The following is a 23,636-nucleotide window of genomic DNA, read 5'->3' on the forward strand; positions in this document are numbered from 1 at the left end:
ATCCAAAAAAGTGATGGAGATACCTTTTTTTATAAAAATGTAGTAGGGTACCATTAAAAAATAATAATAAAAAAGATACAGTAGTGATGGAAAAATTGTATTTAACGAAATTTTTCTTTTTATAACAACATTTTTATAAATTTTTAAAAAGGGATCAATTTATGTGGGCAGGTAGGGCACTAATAATGTAGCCGACAATAATAAAAATGTAGTGTGTGTGTGTGTTTTTTACTTTTAATCATTTTTTTAAATTTTTTTAGGTAGTACTACTACTCCCAGCATGGAACACACTGTTCCATGATGGGAATAGTAGTTACCTGTACTAATTGAAAGATCGCAGGGTCCGTTGCGATCCTCCTGTATAATGTATAGATGCAGCCGGCCGCTCTTCTATGGTCTCTTGCACTGCCGTATATGTACAGCTATTTATATTTCCCGCAGAGCTGTGATTGGCCAGATGGTTCCAGCCAATCACAACACTCTGTGGGAAATAGGAATATGTGTATATATATATATATATATATATATATATATATATATATATATATACGTCAGTGCAGGGGTCCATAGAACAGCGGCCGCATCTATACATTATACAGGAGGATCACAGCGGGTGTTGGAAGTTACACTCGCTGCGATCTGTCTATTAATGCAGGTACTACAGCTCCCAGCATGGAGCAGAGTGTGCTCCATGTTGGGATCAGTAGTACCTGCAGTAAGGGACAGATCACAGCGGATGTCAATTCTCCTGACACCTGCTGCGATCCTCCTGAAGTGACTGTGGGGATCAGCTGTTCTCAGGGCTACAGAGCGGGGAGAACAGCTGATGCTGAGCAGTCGATATACATCGTATACCTACTGCCCAGCAAGAACTTACAGTGAGCCTGCAATGTGTATACGGCGGGGACTGTACGGAGGTAAGTGGACCTCCTGTTCTGTATACACTATATACAGCTATCTATAGATAGCTGTATATTCTGTATACCGCCCAAAGGGCCTGTGGGAGCAGGGTGTCCTGTCAGTCTAATGATAGGATTCCCGGCTCCTGTATAGTATACAGGGGTACACTATGCCCCCCTGTATACTATACAGCCAGGGAGGTGAGTAGTGATGCTGTACATCACTCCTCATCTCCTTAGACTCTGTGGACCGGGCACTCAGCATCCGACCCACAGAGTGGTACCTGAAGACAGTGAGAAAACTGCCACAGGGTACAAATTTGGCTGTTTCCCGACACCAGGGAAAATGCCAGAAAAAATGCCAGAAAAAATGCCAAAACTCGAAACCTGTGGCAATTTTTTTTATGTTTTTGCTGGCGTTTTTTTAGGTGCACAAGTGGAAACCTAGCCTAAGTCCTTCCTTTATATGTACTATTTATTTTGAATACACTTCTGGCTTTGGCTCAAATACTGCAGTGCCAGTTTAAAAAAAAAAAAAAAACAAGTGGAAACTTAGCCTAAGGCTTAGCCTATGTTTTAGAAAGTAGTAAAATATCAAATAAATCATACACTTAGATATAAATGATGTACTATAAACTTGGCAACAGATCAGTTTTCCCGCATGGTGAGCAGAGTAGAAAGCAACGGTCCACCTTCACTACCACAAATTTGTTTGTCAATTTCACCCCACAAATATTTTTGAAGGTTTCATAGTATATTTTATGGTAAACTGAAGGATGTCATTACAAAGCACAATTGGTGCTGCAAAAAAATATTCCCTCGGGTACCCCTGTAGATTGAGAAATTAGTTATTGCTCTTAGATGGCGAGAAGGTAAAAACAAAAACTAAAATTAGCTGTGACCTTTTGAGGTTAAAGGGGTTATCCAGGATTAAAAAAAAAATCTTTCAGAAACAGCACCACACCGGTCGTCAGTTTGTATGTGGTATTGCAGCTCAGTTCCTTTGAAGTAAATGTAGACAAGTTGTAATACCAAAGACAACCTGAGGATAGGCGTGGATGCTGTATTTTGCAAGAAAGCAGCTAGGTTTTTCTAATCCTGGATAACTACTTTAAAGACGTACGCCAGTGTAAACATTTTTTTTTCAAATCAACTGGTGCCAGAAAGTTAAACAGATTTATAAATTATGTCTATTTAAAAATCTTAATTCTTCCAGTACTTATCAGCTGCTGTATACTACGCAGAAAATTCTTTTCTTTTTAATTTATTTTCTGTTTGACCACGGTGCTTTCTGCTGACACCTCTGTCCATGTCAGGAACTGTACAGAGCAGGAACAAATCCCCATAGAAAATGTATCCTGCTCTGAACAGTTCCTGACACAGACAGAGGTGTCAGCAGAGAGCACTGTGGTTAGACAGAAAATACATTTAAAAAAAAAGAACTTCCTGTGGAGCACACAACAGCTGATAAATCCTGGAAGGATTAAGATTTGCATATAGAAGTCCTTTACTAATCTGTTTAAATTTCTGGCACCAGTTGATTAAAAAAAAAATGTTTTCCACTGGAGTACCCCTTTAATTTGGAATTAAGATTTAGTGGCTAAAATGTATTCTGGTATAGTCCTGATGTGTATATTTTTTTGAAGAATATATATTACTGTCCCACTACTGATGTGTAAAAGTTACCGTATTTATCGGCGTATAACATGCACTTTTTAGGCTAAAATTTTTAGCCTAAAGTCTATGTGCGTGTTATACGCCGATACACCCCCAGGAAAGGCAGGGGGAGAGAGGCCGTCGCTGCCCGCTTCTCTCCCCCTGCCTTTCCTGGGGTCTAGAGCCCTGCTGCCGGCCCTTCTCTCCCCCTGGCTATCGGCGCCGCTGCCCGTTCTTTCCCCCTGACTATCGGTGCTGGCGCCCCATTGCCGGCGCCGATAGCCAGGGGGAGAGAAGCGGCGCCGACAGCCAGGGGGAGAGAAGGGGCAGCGGCACCCATTGCCGGTGCCGCTGCCCCGTTGCCTCCCCCCATCCCCGGTGGCATAATTACCTGGGTTGGGTCCGCGCTGCTGCAGGCCTCCGGCATGCGTCCCCGGCGTCGTTGCTATGCGCTGCACGGCGTGGCGCATGACGTCAGTGCGCTGCGCCGTGCATAGCAACAACGCAGGGGACGCGCGCCGGAGGCCTGCAGCAGCGCGGACTGACCCAGGTAATTATGCCACCGGGGATGGGGGGAGGCAACGGGGCAGCGGCACCGGCAATGGGTGCCGCTTCCCCTTCTCTCCCCCTGGCTGTCGGCGCCGATTCTCTCCCCCTGGCTATCGGTGCCGGCACCGATAGTCAGGGGGACAGAACGGGCAGCGGCGCCGATAGCAAGGGGGAGAGAAGGGCCGGTAGCAGGGCTCTAGACCCCAGGAAAGGCAGGGGGAGAGAAGCGGGCAGCAACGGCCTCTCTCCCCCTGCCTTTCCTGGGGGTGTATCGGGGTATACACGCGCACACACGCACCCTCATTTTACCATGGATATTTGGGTAAAAAACTTTTTTTACCCAAATATCCTTGGTAAAATGAGGGTGCGTGTTATAGGCCGGTGCGTGGTATACCCCGATAAATACGGTAAATACAAATTCTACTATGTAAAATCCATACATAAGTATAAAAGTGTAATTCATAACTTAAATACCATAGGTTATATAACTAGTTTTACAATAAATACATGCATTTGGGTATACAAAATATAATATAAATGGGCAATATGGCAATATGAAATTATATAGCCAATATGTGTAAGACCAAATACGAAAATTTTACTGACCAAAAGTTGGATAGTGTTAAATCAGGACAGTGATTGTGATTCCCACCTAACCCTCAGACATGTTTCACTATATTCTTCCACTAGGGGAAGGAGGGCCAGGGGACACATACAAATATCTTCACTAATCTTCCACCACTGTCGTTTTAATGTTTACTGAGGCCATACTGATCTCCTAGTCTCATCTTGACACATAGGACTGCCATTATCTCTGTGTTTAACCAGTTTTCCTCTTGTGTATATATATATATATATATATATATATATATATATATATATATATATACATATATATACTGCTCAAAAATCTAAAGGGAACTCTAAGATAACACATCCTAGATCTGAATGAATGTACTAATCGTATGAAATACTTTTTGTCTTTACACACAAAAATTATCAATGGAAATCAAATGTATCAACCCATGGAGGTCTGGATATGGAGTCACACTCAAAATGAAAGTGGAAAACCACACTACAGGCTGATCCAACTTTGATGTAATATCTAGTGATTAGCGGCAGGGGCCACATTCGAATTCGCAATATTCCGCGAATATATGGACGAATATTCGTCCTATGTTAGCGAAATTCGCATGTTCGCTATGTTCGTTTTCTTTTTTTTTCATGCAAAAATTCATAAAGAAATTCACATAATGCGCATGTGCAATTATATCATCCACCTAAAAGAAGGGAGGGATCAGTGTCCAGTCTGGAAGTGCCGATATTTGCAAAATATTTGCATAACATTTGCAGAGAAATTTGCATTAAAAAATTATATTCGTCATTACAAATATTTATCACTATATTCTAAATATTCACAAAGCCGCGAAGTGCCGATATTTGCAGTAAAAATTAGCATTTCGAATATTCGCGCTCAAAACTGGTAATGTCCTTAAACAAGTCAAAATGAGGCTCAGTAGTGTGTGTGGCCTCCAGGTTCCCGTATGACCTCCCTACAACGCCTGGGCATGCTCCTGATGAGGTGGTCTCCTGAGAGATGTCCTCCCAGACCTGGACTAAAGCATCCACCAACTCCTGGACAGTCTGTGGTGCAACGTGGCCTTGGCGGATGGAGTGAGACATGATGTCCCAGATGTGCTCAATCAGATTCAGGTCTGGGGAACAGACGGGCCAGTCCATAGCATCAATGCCTTCTTTTTGCAGGAACTGATGACACACTCCAGTCACATGAGGTCTAGCATTGTCTTGCATTAGGAGGAACCCAGGGCCAATCCCCACCAGCATATGGTCTCACAAGGGGTCTGAGGAGCTCATCTTGGTACTTAATGGCAGTCAGGCTACCTCTGGCAAGCACATGGAGAGCTGTCCGCCCCCCCCCAAAGAAATGCCACCCATTACCATTACTGACCCATCGCCAAATAGATCATGCTGGAGGATGTTGCAGTCAGCAGAATGTTCTCCATGACATCTCCAGACTCTGTCACGTCTATCACATGTGCTCAGTGTGAACCTGCTTTCATCTGTGAAGTGCACAGGGCACCAGTGGAGAATTTGCCAATCTTGGTGTTCTTTGTCAAATGCCAAACGTCCTGCACGGTATTGGGCTGTAAGCACAAACCCCACCTGTGGACATTAGGCCCTCATACAATGCTCATGGAGTCTATTTCTGACCATTTGAGTGGACACATGCACATTTGTGGCTTGCTGTAGGTCATTTTGCAGGGCTCTGGCAGTGCTCCTCCTGCTCCTCCTTGCACAAAGGCGGAGGTAGCGGTCTTGCTGCTGCGTTGTTGCCCTCCTATGGCCTCCCCCACATCTCCTGATGTACTGACCTGTCTCCTGGTAGAGCCTCCATGCTCTGGACACTATGCTGACAGGCACAGCAAACCTTCTTGTCACAGCTCGCATTGATGTCCCATCCTGGATGAGCTGCACTACCTGAGCCACTTGTGTGGGTTGTAGACTCTGTCTCATGCTACCACTGGAGTGAAAGCACCACCAGCATTCAAAAGTGACCAAAACATCAGCCAGGAAGCATAGGAACTAAGAAGTGGTCTGGGGTTACCACCTGCAGAACCACTCCTTTATTGGGGTTGTCTTGCTAATTGCCTATAATTTCCACCTGTTGTCTGTTCCATTTGGACAACAGCATGTGAAATTGATTGTCAGTAAATGTTGCTTCCTGAGTGGACAGTGTGATCTCACAGAAGTGTGATTGACTTGGAGTTACATTGTGTTGTTTAAGTGTTCCCTTTTTTTTTTTTTGAGCAGTGTATATATAAGTGCAAGCAAGTCGAAATACATACTGTACATTATCACTCCAATGGGTAAACCTAGGGGGTCTGATGCCATCTAAGACATCAGCAGTATAAACAGCCCATGGTAGATGGGGGTCCCTGTTACATGTTTTGTATTGAGGTACAGAAGCTTCTGCTAACCTTTTTTTTCAAGTCCAGCCACTCGGTCTATCACCAATTACCATGTTCTTAATCCTGGGGAGCTGCTTGACTTTATCCTACCACAGTAAATGCATTGTCTGCCCAGAAAGAACCAATATGCTCAACATATGTTGCTCTTTTCTAGAACATCGACTTTAATAGAAATATAGCAATAAAATATAGCAGGTAACCAGCTGCTAGGTGACCTTTAATGGTAAAATCTCCCTTGATACGCTTGTTGCAAACGTGTCTGATGGAAGTAGATGAACGGATAGTAACTCTCTATATAAGAAACATTTCTTTAGGTCTTGATCTGTTGTATAAATGTAGTGCAAAAAAAATGCAAGGGGGGGCACGTTTTCTTTCATATATTGTTTGCTTGAGGCATATGGTGCATATGTGCATCAGAGATAGAGAGGAGTAAGACTGGGTTTGCATATGACCGGCATCGGTGAACTTAGCCGCAACTGATGACAACGTGCACCAGTTGTCATCATTTGTGTAGCATCCGTTGTCCATTGTTTCTGACAAGCTGCGTTTCCCTGTCCGGTGTGTCCAACCATCCAACGTTCATATTGAGACGCCGGATGATTGTGAACTGTCCCATTCAAATGAATAGGTCTACTTCTACCATCAGTGCCAGACAACGGATATATGTGAAAGGGTCCTAACATCTGCCCAATGTGTCACCTGTATAGGCATCTTGTACGTGCCTTTTTTTGGCTTACATTGCTACCCACATACCTTGGTGTGTGCTGGGGAGCTCCAAAACACTGCAACAAAACTTAACACAGGAAATCGTGATACACAGTAGTCAGCTCACCTGGACTCCACAGGTGCACAGCTGGAACTTTCTATGATAGCAATAAAAAGGAAGGAAGCCAGCACTTTTTAGGCAATAGAACTCTGTTTTCTTTATTGAAAAAAAAAAAAAAATGTCATAAAAGCAGGGTAAAATCACGTAGCAATACACATTACACTAGAAAAGGCAGCTTTCTGGTAAACGCATTTCCGACCTTGCAGTATTTGAAGTAAAATAAGTATCTTCTGTGTTCTTCTTAAATTAAAACAAGAACTTTCTATCATCTGTTAACAACTCTCTATGACCCAGGACATCCCGACGCATTGATGAAAAAATTAGATCATTTTACATCCTAGTACTGAAGACCCTCTAAACCAGATGAAGCACTGGATTTACACTCCAGCGGTGCATGTAATTTTTTTCTCTTGCAGGTATAGATGTTTGATCATAGACTGGTCAGTATGATTACAGAGGCAAGGTCTGAATCCTGTTAGTCAAAATGCTGCTTTTCCTTTTGTAGCTTCTATTGCTGCAGTATTTTCCACTTTTTTGCATGAAGGTTTTATGCTTTTTTTTTTTTTTTTTAATGAAGAATAAAAGATTTTAGAGTTTGAAGAGTTCTGGCCTTGTGCAGTTTTTTTTTCCATTCACACAGGAAATCTCTGGAAAAACTGGCCAAAATAGTTGCTGTATGTAGGGGTTGTTAGTTTTCATATTTACAGGTTTATAACTGGCAAATCAACATTGTATGAAGTGTGTATACATACTTAAAGGGGTACTCCACCCCTAGTTATCTTATCCCCTGTCCAAAGGATAGGGAATGAGATGTCTGATCGCAGAGGTCCCACCGCTGGGGACCCTCACAATTTTGACTGTGGCACCCCAGAACTTCGCTCCGCGCCGGATAACTGGCGATATGGGGCGGAGGCTTGTGATGTCACAGTCATGCCCCACTTGTGACGTCACGGCCATGCCCCCTCAATGCAAGTCTATGGGAGGGGGCATGGCGGCCCTTGAGGGGGGCATGGCCATGATGTCACAAGCCTCCGGCGCTGCACTCGACGCTCTAAATGAAAGCAAGGTGCAGCAGGGAGATCGTGGTGGTCCCTAGCGGTGGGACCCCTGCGATCATACATCTTATCGCCTATCCTTTGGATAGGGGATGAGATGTCTAAGGGCAGAGTACCCCTTTAAACTCTGTCACTTATAATAATTGTCCTCCATTGACCTATCCTGAATGTGATTGTTATGCAAATTATTGTTTATGTCATTTTCACAGGAGGCAAAAAAAAAGCTCAATTTAACAAATGAATACAAATCTTAATACAAGTAATAATTAATAATAATTTTTATATATACAATTAATTGCCTTAACAAAGAACAAAGAACCAGATAGAGCACTTTTAAACTCCGATTCAGCACTTATGTATCAACAATGAGGGACATTTATCAATGTTTGCTTATGTATTCTTTTTTTTAGTAATTTTTTCCTTACTTTTTTTTTGCTTATGTGCGACGTATTTATCAACTGGTTTCAGCCTGTTGATAATTTTCTTTCACGTAAGCAATTTTTCCTTTTTTACTTTGGTAGTAGCTTTTTCTGCTCCATGTTTGAGCTGGAGTAAATTTAGTAAATTTTTAACGCTGTTGCGACTTTTTTTTGCGCAGTTGTGACTGTCGCAGTTAGTAAATACCTGACTACCCGTAGTCCATTTTAAAATTATTACTACATAGTAAATTTTAGGAAAACTTGCTTTTCTCGCTTTCCAGTCAAAATGTCGCACAAAAAATCGTGTAGTCGCAGTTGCGACAATTTTGCGACAATTATAGTAAAGAAAACCTGACTAAACCCGTTGATAAATGTCCATAAATATGAGTGTGTGTATGGGCTGTAGACAAACACTTGTAGCAGCAAACACAAAAAATGCCCTATTAAGCTATCATTCATGATTCTTGTAGAACATTTCAGTTTCTTTTATTCATCATATTTTCATCTTTACATGTAGACCTTCCATAGAAAAAACACTTGAAAAGTTTATAAGTAATATTACATTCTTGTTAGCTGCATGGTCCCACCTCAGCAGGAGACATTGCATTCTTGGTAGCTCCATGGTCCAGGTATGCCAGAGGGCGCTACATTCTACATTGACTACAAATTCTTACAGGTGCTGTTAAAATGATGATCGGAAATAAGTTGACCATTTAGTAAAAACAAATAGATGAAATTATTTTTAGCATCATATATGCAGCACTGTGGGGGCATTGCAGTGTTGCATATTTCAATGGTTAGGAAGTACTGATGAATTAATTTGGTGGTTTTTAGAGGTGTCCATACATATTACATTAATGTTTTTAAAGTCGGCTATGTTTGAAATATTCATAAAAATGATCACCTCTTTAAGTATATGCCTAGAGCATTCCCGGAAAGATAATTCATCCTTTGACCGGTGTCATTTATCATTTATGGACGGTTTCAAAGATTTGAATAGCTAGTATGAACAAAAATGTTTATAGCTTATCAGAAAAAATGATTGTTCGTGAGATGATTAATTGTCCGCAACAGTTTTTCAGCCATCAATCTATTTCTTTCCAATGTGTCTGGCTTCTAAAAATACCTGTCATCAAGCAACAAATTAAGTTGGCCATGTTTGAAACTTGCACAGAAATGTAATTGATCACGTGTGGCCAGTCTGAAGGGCTGGAGTGGCCAATATGGTGTAAAATGCCTTTGGCTTTATTAACTAAAAAATCATTCATCAGACAAGGGTTGTTCAACAGTTGTTTGAGCTATCAACCTACTTCTGTCTAATGTTTATGGCTACCTCAAGTTTTTGTTAGACCATTTGAAGGCATTTACTATTTTATATGATTGTGAAGCTTAGTTTATGCTTCCTGACAGACAAACAGAGGCAAGTATGGTGACAACCAATGTCTTCTAGATCACATCAAGCATGGTGGTTGGCTGGTTAGAGGGCTTTTCCATGCTTAAAGGATAAGCCATCAATTTCTTATTTGAAGAGCCACAGCACTACACAATGAAAAGGTCTGAAAGATGTGTTCTACTCATTTTGTAGTGGTGGTGCCAGATTGCTGCTGCTCAGCTTCCATTCACTTTAATGGAGTTGCAGTAGACCATTGCCACCATTGCACAGGAAACGGGCATGGCTGACATCTTCATTCACTGTGTAGTGCGACGTTCCGGGTGTTGATGCAGCACCGATCTGCATTCTGGGTATAGGACATCACTCATTTAAGCCTGTAAATTTTACCCAAAAAAGTAAACGTGACTACAGTAATGGCTTAAATTATGAAATTATGTTTCCTCTAGGCTAGATAAAGTGTTCTTATACTTCACAAAGTCAAGTATACTTTACATGGCAGGGTGCCTTTTTTTTTTGTACAATGTGTTTGTATTAACAAGGTCTAAATACAGAAAAGAACAGTATAGTAAACAAGACAAATTCCCATGCATTTTATGCTGAACTAATTTACATATTTATGAGTTTCTGGTGAATTTCTACATTATGTTTGTTTGTTTATATAAAGGAAATGAACTGAAAAAGATTGTAGTCTTTTTGGCTTTCAATCTTACAATGTTAGAATTAATATTCATAGTGTCTCTACAGATACATTTCAAGGTGAGGGTGGATTCCAAGCAACTGTGATATCTCTTAACATATGAGGGGTCTGGTTAGTCTGGTTATTTTGAAATGGGAAAAGTTCCATATTTCCAATACAAATAGTAGGACATTCATCGCACACACCAGGCCTCATCTGTATGAGTGTTTTCAGTGCCAGTGCCTAATTTGGCCTTGCTCAGTCCCCAGTCTAGAATCTAACTGTGATCCATAGTGGATTTATGGCTAATTTAGGGTTTAAGCTTGATCATTGGTCCCCCCAATATGGATTTCCACAAAATGGGTAGCATTTGACCATCTTAGGCCTTGTTGTCTGGAGAAGCATTATTTTTTTTTTATAATGTTGGATACTGAAAATGTGATACAAACTCTGATCCTATGTTATCATTTCAGTGTGCATCTCTGGATGGGAAGTGTTCAAGGACATGTGATGATGATGTAAGTATATCTTTTCATGCTTTGGCAGGTTACATATGTACACAGTGAACTGATATGTATATTGTGCAGTATACAAACCATAGTTTCAAACAGTCTGCAAGATGGGCATGGTTAACTGCACAGTGAAATAATTTGGATAGTGTTTGTGTGTTCCTGGATATTCTGGTGCGGTTCCAAATGCGGGGCTTAAATATCCATGGATTACTTTGGCAACCTGGAAAATATATATTTTTACATGTCTATTTATTTGAACAATGGTATAGATCCCCAATTCATAGGGTCATAACCTTTAGACTAAACATATTTGCTTTAGAATGCAATAAGGTGATTTGTAAGTCAGGTTCTCTTCTGGATAAAATGAAACCATCAAGTTTTGGAAAGAAGAGGAATCGGATCCAACTCTTGAAAAATAAATGACTTGTTTATTCCGACATGACAATCCACAGGAACACAGGTAAGTGATGTGTTTCAAGCACAGGTGCGCTCTTAGTCATTATGACTAAGAGCGCACCTGCACTTGAAACGCGTCACTTACCTGTGTTCCTGTGGTTTGTCATGTCAGAATAAACAAATCATTTGTACTTCAAGAGCTGGATTCCACTCCTCTTCTTTCCATAATGCTACGCTGGTGCCATCCAGCACCTGGATCCGTGCTCCATCTGTCCTGGGTGGGGAGAGCTGGACTCGCTTCCTTTATCAAGTTTTTGCGGTACCAATCTTCCTCAGGAAACATTTTACTTCTAAATTATTAATATCTTGTTCTGTCTAGTGTCATATCTTTTAAAGGATCACATATAATCCCAGCAATCATTTTTTCATGAATGACATAGTTTTTTTTTAGTTTCAGTGGAAAGTGTATGGGAGGGGAGCCAGGGGCATGCATGTTTAAGCATCTCTAGACACATCTCTAGAAACCTGCGTTCCTGTGACCACACATATGACCTTCTGACATGTTGATATCATATTTTAGACTAAATTGAAAAACTAAGTGGTTTGGGCATCAAAAAACCTGGGCATTTCCTAGAGGTCTGTGCTTATATTTCATTTTCATGTTCACAATATAAATTGACTATTGATGGAAGGTTGGATAAGATCAATACTAGGCTAGAACTGCATAGCGACTTTGGCAACAATCTAATTCACCATGTCATCCTCCCTGAATTGTGTTGCAGATAATGTTAGTCAAAATGGGACATAAATGGCTGTGAACAGATACCCATTCTAGCTAGCTTTTTGGTGATTTTCAGGTCACTGCCAATTGCAGGCAGCCGTGGTCACATAAGATTCTATGAAGCACAATTAAAGGAGCACAACACTGTGATCTTTGCTCTTATGACCAGTGTGACAACAAAAGTTGTTATGTATATTAGTAACATACAAAGAAAAATGCAAAGAAACTGGCTAAATATCAAATACCTTTATAGATCACATGTATTAATACACCAAGAGATACCTCTGATTTGAGCAAGGGCAAATTAAGACATGGTATAAGCCTTAATTTTAGCTGCAACATTCAGATGGAAAGGTCAGAATTTTTCATAAACAACACAAAAGCATGGATCATCCTGCCTTGTATCAAGGGTAAGGCTTGTGGCAGTGGTGTAATGGTGTGTGTGTGTGGGGGGGGGGGGGGGGGGCATTTTCTTGGAACAATTGGGCCTCTTATTACCAATTGAACATTGTTTAAACATGGCAGTATTGTTTCAAACCATGTCCATCCCTTTATGACCACAGAGTATCCATCTTCTGATGGCTACTTTCAGCAGGATAATGCACTATGTCAGATCACATCATCTCATACATGACAATGAGTTTACTCGACTCCAATGGCCTCCACAGTCACCAGATCTCATCCAATTGATCATCTTTGGGATGTGGTGGAACAGAAGATTCTCATCGTAGATGTGCAGCCGACAAATCTATAGCAACTGTGTGATGTTATCATGTCCATATGGAGAGCTGTATGATGTCATTGTGGTAGCTGCCTTGGGGTGTAGTGTAGTTGGGGTGTTGCTTCGGTATATGAGGGGTTAATTTAACCCTCGTCACTCGTGACACCAGGCTGAAGGTTAATACGCTGAGGTAAATCTTCGGCCTATCGGCACCCTTCCCAGAAACGATAGGTGCGTGCTTAAATAAATGAAGGTCCACAATAGAGATAAACTTTACTGAGGTACTTGCGGTACATCCAATTAACAGCAACAGTCTTAGCAATACAGTCTCTATATAGCACGGCAGTGATTGACAGATGCCGAGGACCATTGACTTATCCAAAGGATTATTAGAATTAGGATTGGTGCAGAGATCCGTCCGGATTTAGGGGTCTATTTAGGTCCGGTGATCTTGCTGAGTTAACAGGGATTGAGATAACTCACAGTTTTGTAAAGATGGCCGTTGCCGCAAGGCTTGGGCCTAGTCACTGCTGATGACTGCTGCGCAGATCTTCCTCTATCAGCAGCCCACGAGGAAAGAGAGCGAGTAATGGCCGCCGCTCCCTTATATGGGCAGGAGCAGGGCCGTTTTGGATTGGTCCGTGTCAGCTGTCACTCACCGTTACAATGCATGGTGGGTGATCACCTGACTTCCTCCAAAGGTCCTTGAACCAGAAAACCATAGAGTTTTGGAATGCATCACGTGACCCGCAGGTCCTGCGACGCCACAATAAGGTAAGTACACTTTATTTGCATATTTACACATTGAATTTGAATAATTTTAACTATTAAAGGGGTGACAAGGGGCTAACTATTGATGAGGACCCCACCGGTACCTAGGGACTCTGACTTTGGGGACCTCACCACACGGTATCAGATGCAATCCGGTACCGGGACACCACATCATCATGTCCATATGGACCAAAATGCTTCAAGAACCTTATAGAAAGTCTGTCACAAAGAATGAAGGCAGTTCTGAAGACAAAAGGAGTCCAATCCAGTAATTGCAAGGTGTAAATAATAAAGTGACCATTGAGTGTATATATAGTTCAAGCACACAAGCTACAACACAATAGCTAATAGATTATAATGAATATACTATTATATATCTATTATTCAATATTGTGTGGGGGTTAGATGTGTATATGTCTTATTCCTAAAAAAAATTATCAAAAATATGCCACCTATGGAGGTATTATAACTAGAGATGAGCGAAATGTTCAAAAATTCGATTTGGCCGATTTGCCGAATTTTCCAAAAAAGTTTGGTTTGATCCGAATATATTTGCGGTGAATTACTTTTTTAAAAAAAGGCTGTTTCCGGGCTATAGAGAGCCTCAATAGGAGTGTACAACACTTTGCCTTGCTATAACACGCATAGGGAATGTGACGTGTTAGTGAAATAATACTGTTATTCAGTATGACATGCAGATTACAGGTGTCACAATTAGAATCCCTCCCGCAGAGTGGCACAATGACAGAGTCTGGATGCACTATGGTTGCTTGTAGTCTTTGAATGGGGAGTGCTTCCTGTGGTAATCTCAATTGGAAGACTATGAAAACACTTCTAAACTCTGCCTGCAGTGATGCGGGCTTGAGGTCAATGGACTTCTTCTGTGCTGATTTGTATTGTCAGTAACGCTGATTAGTGACCACACATTGTCTGCTCTTTCTCTAGTCAGAACGAATGCGGGTTTGAGGTGAATGGATTCGCCACTGTAAAGATCTGTATTGTCAGCAACGGTGATTAGTGAGCATACAAGTTTCTGCTCTCGGAAATGCAGTCTTCGGCAACAGCTGCCAAATATATAGGGCAGTGACATCACAGGGCTGGCTGGCTGCTGATAGGCTGCATGCCGCCATGTGATTCAGGGTGATCCTGCCTTCCCAGACTTCCTTTACCCATGTCCTCACACGTGTAGCAGACATTTTAGCCCTCCCTGCCCGCACAAAATGTACTGAATAAATCGATTTGTTACCACAAAACGCGGGGAAAATTCGGATTCGTTCAGAATAAAATTTTTCATGAAATTCGGAATCAATTTGACTTTGTCAGCTTCAATTAGCCCATCTCTAGTTATAACCAAAATAAAAAATTGGCCATCACTCAACATTAGAGTTTAAAACACCACCTTTTGTCATTTCTCGCTCCACAACTCACAACAGAGTCACCAAAATTTATATTATTTCAAAATGATCCCACAGAAGGTGCGTACATTATCCAATTCTTCTTCTGATGCTACATCATCTTCTTACTGAGCAGAAATCTCTCTCTCATAGACTTTTATGTCTTTATTGTATACATCATTCTGCCTGAACAGTCAAATCTATATTTTACTCTTTGGTTGGAGAACTTGCAGAGGCTATAGCATACCCCGACGTACAACCTGAATCCTTCACAAGTGATTTGTGAGGCAGTGACATTGTTGCACAACTCCTTAAAGACTGGCCCCAGGGAGCTCCATGAAGAGTGCAGAAAGTGAAGCATCTGTCCTTAATTATTCCATTCCGAATTACAAAGCAAATACTTGACTGCTAGTAAAATAACCCTGGTACATAACTACTTCATCCCTTTGATGTCATCTAATGAGCAGATTGGAAAGATTGTATTCACTTCAGACACATTAATGCTTTTCATTTAACTCTTTGAATAGATTTTATTTGCAACTACACAAACTTCCAGCTATAATTCCCAAAATGGCTTAAACATCTTCTCCCTCCAAAGGAACCACTGCATTTGATCTGTTCAGTTGACGCGTGTAATGTATAAGCCAGGTCTGCAATAACAGTTCACCTGTCCCGTATACAGTACATACAGTAGATGGGATACAACGTTTCTATTAAAAGTGTTGATTGAATTAGACATTATTAGTGACCACTGAACAGATATTTTCCACATAAATGCTACCTTAGAGAAAAGAAAAGCGATTCATTAAGAATTGATTTTGCTCAAAATTTTCCCAAAAAGTTGCACTTATCCAAGTCTGATTTTTGAGGGATTTGTCTACGGAGAATCCAGTATAGAAACAGAAATGCCTGCAGTCCCTGCTCCTGAATTTACTGAACAGCATGGAATACATTGCTGCTCATCTACTAAGTAAGTAGTGATGCAAGTATTCACTGAGCAAGAAGAATACAACATATGCTTCTTGCTCATTATTTGGTTCCTGTGGCACAATAGGGAGCCATTGAAACCAAATAGAAGAGCATGTACTCCTGTAATTTTGACAGGAGTCCCTGCACCTGTATGTTAAGCAAGGATGATCTTTGCATTGCTGCTTACTGTCTGGCCAAAAGAGGTAATGCTGTGCTGAGGAGTATCCCTACTTAACTCCTTACACTTATTTTGCCGGATTCTCTGCGCCAGCGAATGTTGGGCCAAATCCCAATTAGTTGTCCAATCAAAGATTAATTTGACAGCCGATTTGTGCAAGATCCCCTTAAATAATTTTATGAGGGTTCGATCATCTGTACTCATATCTCTCCCTGGAGAAATATTAGTGTTTTCACATATATAAGTTTTAGCTAAAATGTCAGTTTTTAATGCAGTTTTTAAGCCAAAGCTAGAAGTCAATTAAAAAAGAATGAGCAAGTGATGGGCCACTCAGCCAATCACTGTCCGCAGCAATGTCCCACCCACACCGGTTATTGGCTGAGCGGCCTGTCACTGGCTCACCTCCAGAAAGGTAGGGACCAGAGAGTGAGAAGGACAGGTAAGTAGGACAGGCCCTGTACAGGAAATCACGACAGGGGAAGGGGTATATGGTCTGATCAGATAAGTGTCTGATCAGGCCCCCTGAGATCAGACACTTATCCCCTATACTGTGATTCCACACCAGATCTGCTGCAGATTTGAAGTTGCGTATGCACAACTGTAAATTTTTACTAAACAATTCATGCCCTGTAAAATTCGTAATTGATCTGTGTATATGAATGAAATTGATGAATGTATATGAATGGGAGATCGATCAAGAACAAAATTGCAAGTATTAACGGGGAAAATATGCTAATTGATCGTCTAAATGGTTTGAGCTAAATTAATGATATGTACTAGTTATTACATTTTGTTTTTGTGCTCTGTAAAACACAGTATATGTTTTTCTCCTCTTGGGGGCATAGTTTCTCATTAGCATGTGTTTATGAGGGATTTACTGTATGCCAATTTTTTTATGTTCAGCAAAAAATTCTCAAATCTGTACTCTACCGCTGACCATGCACAGTTTATACACACTCAACCTCATGGTAAAGGGTTGAATTGTTTTTCAATTGTGAGCAAAATGCATGAAGAAGCTTTCACATTTTTAGGAATTTTACCCAAAATCTGCATGCGCTGCAACAATGGGAAACAACAACAAATAAATGCAAATCTTACATCTCCCCTTAAAGGGGTACTATACTGGAAAACATTATTTTTTTTTTTTAATAAACTGGTGCCAGAAAGTTAAACAGATTTGTAAAATACTTCTATTTAACATTTTTAATCCTTTCAGTACTTACCAGCTGCTGTATGTTCCAGAGGAAGTTATTTTCTTTTTAAATTTCCTTTCTTTCTGACCACAGTGCTCTCTGCTGACACCTCTGTCCATGTCAGGAACTGTCCAGAGTACAAGCAAATCCCCATAGCAAACCTATCCTGCTCCAGACAGTTCCTGACATGGATAGAGGTGTCAGCAGCAGGGCTTGCTCTGCCTATAGGCAAACTAGGCAAATAGGCAAATTAGAGAAGCCTCTTGACGGGGGCACCGCTCTGCCTGTCACAGCAAACCTAGCTTTTCAGTCATCCAGCCGCATCCCTAATAGCACCACCCCTGCCCCATGTTGGAGGAGGGTGGCATGCAGCGCTTCACTGACAACATACACGCCCTCCCCTCAGCCTCATCATGCTGGCACCCCCATCCAACAACACCCCTGCCCCACCCCTCATGTTGCTGGAGAAGCACTGTGAGATCCAGCACCACCTGCCTCAACCCCCCCCCCCCCAACCACATTTTGCCTGCTTTTTTGCTTACTTCATCCTCATGAGGAGCACTGCTCCCTCCCCCGAAGTGCCTCTCTCTGCCTCAGCTACTGCGCTACACATGTCTTCAAATCAGGGTGAAAAGGTCAGTCACAAGTAGCAGTAGCTGAGGCAGAGAGAGGACATTCCTGTCCTCAGAGCCTCAGCCGGACAGGGAAAAGACACCGACCTGGTTAGGCTCCTTTCATGTGTGATCTGTCTGCAAAAATGTGTATCTAATCCACCAGTGTGTGATCTGTCTAATGAGCTATGTATCTAATCCCCCCATGTGTGATCTGTCTGCTAAACTGTGTATCTAAACCCCCATGTGTGATACTGTTTTCTGAGCTGTGTATCTAATCCCCCTTGTGTGATCTGTTTGATGAGCTGTGTATCTAATCCCCCCCATGTTCGATACTGTTTGTTGAGCCCCTATATCTAATTCCCCCATGTGTGATCTGTCTGATGAGCTGTGTATCTAATCCCCCATGTGTGATCTGTCAGACAATCAGTGTATCTAATCCACCCTTGTGTGATACTGTTTGCTGAGCTCCTGTATATAATCCCCCCCATGTGTTATACTGTTTGCTGAGCCCCTGTATCTACCGTATTTATCGGAGTATACCACGCACCAGCCTATAACACGCACCCTCACTTTACCAAGGATATTTGGGTAAAAAAGCTTTTTACCCAAATATCCTTGGTAAAATGAGGGTGCGTGTGTGTGCATGCGTGTACCCCGATACACCCCCAGGAAAGGCAGGGGGAGAGGGGCCGTCGCTGCCCGCTTCTCTCCCCCTGCCTTTCCTGGGGTCTAGAGCCCTGCTGCCGCTGCTGCCCGTTCTCTCCCCTTCCTATCGGTGCCGGCGCCCCATTGCCGGTGCCGATAGCCAGGGGGAGAGAAACGGTGCCAGCAATGGGGCAGCGGTGCCTATAGCCAGGGAGAGAGAAGGGGCAGCGGCACCCATTGCCGGCGCCGCTGCCCCGTTGCCTCCCCCATCCCCGGTTGTATAATTACCTGTTGCCGGGGTCGTGTCCGCGCTGCTTCAGGCTTCCGGTGTGCGTCCCATGCGTCGTTGCTATGCAATGCATGGCACGGCGCAATGACGAGTGACGTCATTGTGTCTCGCAGCACATAGCAACGATGCAGGGGACGCACACCGGAGGCCTGAAGCAGCGCGGACCCGACCCCAACAACAGGTAATTATACAACCGGAGATGGGGAGGCAACGGGGCAGCGGCACCGGCAATGGGTGCCGCTGCCCCTTCTCTACCCCTGTCTGTCAGCGTCGCTGCCCCATTGCCGGCGCCGCTTCTCTCCCCCTGGCTATCGGCGCCAGCAATTGGGCACCGGCACCGATAGCCAGGGGGAGAGAACGGGCAGCGGCACCGATAGCCAGGGGGAAAGAAGGGCCGGAAGCAAGGCTCTAGACCCCAGGACAGGCAGGGGCAGAGAAGCCGGCAGCGCTGGCTGTCTCTGCACCTGCAAAGCCACTGCAGTTCAATGATTTAAAGCGCCCGCTTTAAATCATTGAACTGCAGCGGCTTATCAGCATATAACATGCAGATAGACTTTAGGCAAAAAATGTTAGCCTATAAAGTGCGTGTTATATGCCGATAAATACGGTAATCCCCATGTGTGATCTGAGCTGTGTATTTAATCCCTTTATGTTTCATATTGTCTGCTGAGCTGTGTATCTAATCCCCCTATGTCTGATACTGGTTGCTGACCCCCTGTATCTAATCATATAATGTGTGATACTGTCTCTATCTAATACTGTTACACTGTCTGCTAAACAGTGTGTCACCCCAGTAGTAACAACAATACATGAGGTGGAGGTTTGTTACAGTTTGTCACCTCAGTAGAATAACATGAGGTGGAAGTTTGTTACAGTGGGTCACCCTAGTAGTAAGGAGATTACATGAGGAGGAGGTTTGTTACAGTGTGTCACCCCAGTAGTAAGGTGATTATATGAGGAAGAGGTTTGTTACAGTGTGTCACCCCAGTAGTAAGGAGATTACATGAGGAGGAGGTTTGTTACAGTGTGTCTACCCAGTAGTAAGCTGATTACATGAGGAAGAGGTTTGTTACAGTGTGTCTACCCAGTAGTAAAGAGATTACATGAGGAGGAGGTTTGTTACAGTTTGTCACCCTAGTAGTAAGAGATTAGATGAGGAGGAGGTTTGTTACAGTGTGTCACCCCGGTAGTAAGGTTGGGTTTGTCAAAGGGCAGAGCCAATGGGTGGGGTCAAGGGGGCAGCAAAATTAGCTTTTGCCTAGGGTGCCAAAAGTCCTTGCACCAGCCCTGGTCAGTAGAGAGCATTGTGGTCAGTCAGAAAGGAAATTCATAAAGAAAACAACTTCCCTTGGAGCATATAGCAGCTGATTAGTACTGGAAGGGTTAAGATGTTTAAGTAGAAGTAATAACTTTCTGGCACCAGTTGATAAAAAAAAAAAAAAAAAAATGTTTTCCAGGGGAGTACAGCTATAATGTTTCTTGATTAAGGAAAAAGCTGCACACAGGACTTTTAACAGTGTTTCTCAACCAGGGTGCCTCCAGCTGTTGCAAATCTACAACTTTGGCTGTCCGGGCATGATGGAAGTTGTAGTTTTGCTACAGCAGGCGGCACCTTGGTTGGGAAACACTGCTATAGGAAAGCAATACTTGTCTTATCTTCCACATTAAAGTATTGTCTAAGCAAAACAATTATCTATACTATGACTTTTTATGGAACATGGCACAATTTACAGTAAATGGAACATGACAGTAGAAAACTTTGTCTGAAATGGTAGTGTGCACGGGCCCTTAGAATGGTGCTGTTAGATAAACTAAGAATAGCCAAAAAAGTCATATAATGGAATCTTGTCCTATAAGGTATAATGGCGTAGTACTAAGACTGCCCTTATAAGCTGTTTAGACCTCTACATGTTGTTGAGAGATTGGCGCGAACACATCTGCATTTACCCAATCAATACAATTAGCTGCCTGTGCATTACAGAGTGATTGAATGAGTGCAGAAAGGTCATTTCACGAGGCCATTATAATGTAGGTGACATTACAGGTATGTACTATAGCCCCTCTGTTCTGTTATCGGCCCCATTAGAACTGGAGTATCTCATTACATAGCAGATCCATCCGTCCTAATAGTTTCTTCTGTCTTTCGTTTGTCATCTGGTTTTGATTAGGACAAATCATGTGTAATTATATCCTTCATTTTAATCCTTTTTTGTCAGTATAAATCTGGTGATAATGTGCCAGTCACTGACTTTGATTCAGATTTGGTGACAAAGTGGGTTCATTTTTTTTTTTTTTTATCAAATACCAGTTGTTTTACTTTCAGCTGATGCATAACAAAGCTTTCTACTATATTCCTTCTTGGCCCAAATATTCCTGAAATATTTGAGTATTTGTTCATGTTATTCTTTATTATTTTATATATATATATATATATATATATATATATATATATATATATTTATTATGATACATTTTAGGCCAGAGTAAAAAAAAAAATTACATCACACACACAAATATGAGATAGATGATCAATAGATAGATGGATTGATTGATTGATACATAGAAGATAGGTAGATGATCGATAGATGAATAGATAGATGATCAATAGATAGAGATAGACAGAATTTAGAAGATATCTATATATAGATAGATAAATAAAATATAGATAGATAGATGGATAGATAGATAGATAAAAGATAGATAGATGACCGATTGATACATGGAAGATAGATGGATGATCGGAAGATAGATAGATTGATAATCAATAGGTAGAGATGGATAGAACATAGAAGATAAATAGATGATAGATACTGTAGATAGATAGATATGAGATAGATAGATAGATAGAAAGATATGAGATAGATACGAGATAGATATTAGATAGATAGATAGATATGAGGTAGATGGATATGAGATATATAGATAGATAGATAGTATCCCAGAGAACAGCGGCACACAAAATGGTGTAAAAATTGGTAGAAACAGCACAAGCTTTCAGGTAAATAGAAGTATAGGGTGCACGTGGATGGTAACTCAGTCCCAGTCGCAGACTGAATATAGACACCCAAGATCCAAAGAAAAGTGCAACAGCACTCCAAAAGTAAGGTAAACTGACGTGTTTATTAATCCCATGGTCCATCCATTGCTGGCCATGGGTCAATAAACACGTCTGTTTACCTTACTTTTGGAGTGCTGTTTGACTTTTCTTTGGGTCTTAGATAGATAGATATGAGATGGATAGATAGATATGAGATGGATAGATAGATAGATAAAAAAAAAACTAAAAGAAAAATTGCCAGCACAACTACCTAATACACGGGTGCATGCTGCTGTGGCAAATACAGAGTATGCAAAAAAAGAAGGTTGCAGCAGCACTCTTGGTCAAAAAATGGAGGCTCTTAGCGCACTTTTTGATCAAAATGTGTCCCCCCATCCACCACACGGAGGAAATGGCCTCATTTCGGATGGGACCCTAACACACATTCGTAGCCTAACACTCATAACACTCACCTCTGCTGGGCATGTAGCCTCTGACTGGGTGACATGCTGGATCCATTATCAATTTAAATTAAAATACCTCCTGTGAAAAAGGGTAGGGGTGCTAGGCTACAGAGGGTGCCATTCCCCCTATGTTGCACAAAAAAAGAAAAAGAAAAAGATAGATAGATAGATAGATATGAGATAGATAGATGGATAGATAGATGGATAGATAGATAGATAGATATGATACAGATAGATATGATATAGATATGAGAGTGATAGATAGATAGATATGATATAGATAGATATGATATAGATAGATATCCAAAGCAGCACAGCCCGGTCAAAAATGCGGATGTAGTGGGTTCCAGCAGGACATACAGTCCAGGTCACGGTCTGCTGTTAAGCTAATAGAAAAGAGGTTCCACAGCACTCCAAGGGTGAATTCAAAAGTGATTTATTATCCCATGTAAGATACAACGTTTCACCGGTCTCCCACCGGCTTTTTCAAGCATGCTTGAAAAAGCCGGTGTGAGTATGGTGAAATACTATATCTTACATGGGATATTAAAACACTTTTGAATTCACCCTTGGAGTGCTGTGGAACCTCTTTGCTATTAGATAGATAGATATATAATAGCTAGGTAGATAATCGATTAATACATAGGAGATAGATTGATATCCACACCAAAAATAATTCCACAGACACACTGAACGGCATGCGATGGCGGTGAGCAGAGGCAGCATCCCCCATAATTACAGTCAGCATTAATACAGACTTCCTTGCCCGGGAAATTCATGTATGTATGGTCCGCCCCTCTCTTAATTGTTATTAACGTCAATCCACTGCATTTCATCTATTTTGTATATGTATATAGGATGTTGGCACAAATGTACACTTATTTATGGGTGAACATCCTGGTATTTGCACTGTATCCAGGTCTAAGATAAATAGATCTTGTAATGTATGCACTTTATTAGCTCTGTATTCATTAAGTCAATGAATTGGATTAATGTACACACTTGTATAAATACTTTGTCAGTGTCACTTGATGTTAAGCTTGAAAAAGGCTGCAAGTGGGGCGTCATAACGTCGCTATGATGTCAGGCCAAGAAACCGCACTCAGGTTTCACTTATACTGGAGTGATGCGGAATTATTTTTGGTGTGGATATCTCGTTCTCGACCTGAGACATTTATCTGCTGGCACCCGTTCTTACTACATCCCTGT

At 41.7% G+C, this 23,636-nt stretch overlaps 1 protein-coding gene across 1 annotated transcript in view; it reads left to right on the top strand.

Annotated features, from left to right (window-relative positions):
- CACNA2D3 (calcium voltage-gated channel auxiliary subunit alpha2delta 3) overlaps positions 1-23,636 on the top strand; it is a 1,201,789-nt gene that overhangs the window by 1,030,116 nt on the left and 148,037 nt on the right. The window contains exon 29 of the mRNA XM_056524384.1: positions 10,937-10,981. Coding sequence (XP_056380359.1) covers positions 10,937-10,981 — 45 coding nt within the window. The remainder of the gene's footprint in view (positions 1-10,936; positions 10,982-23,636) is intronic.

This window comes from Hyla sarda, chromosome 6 (assembly GCF_029499605.1).
Source record: "Hyla sarda isolate aHylSar1 chromosome 6, aHylSar1.hap1, whole genome shotgun sequence".
Lineage (NCBI taxonomy): Eukaryota > Metazoa > Chordata > Amphibia > Anura > Hylidae > Hyla > Hyla sarda.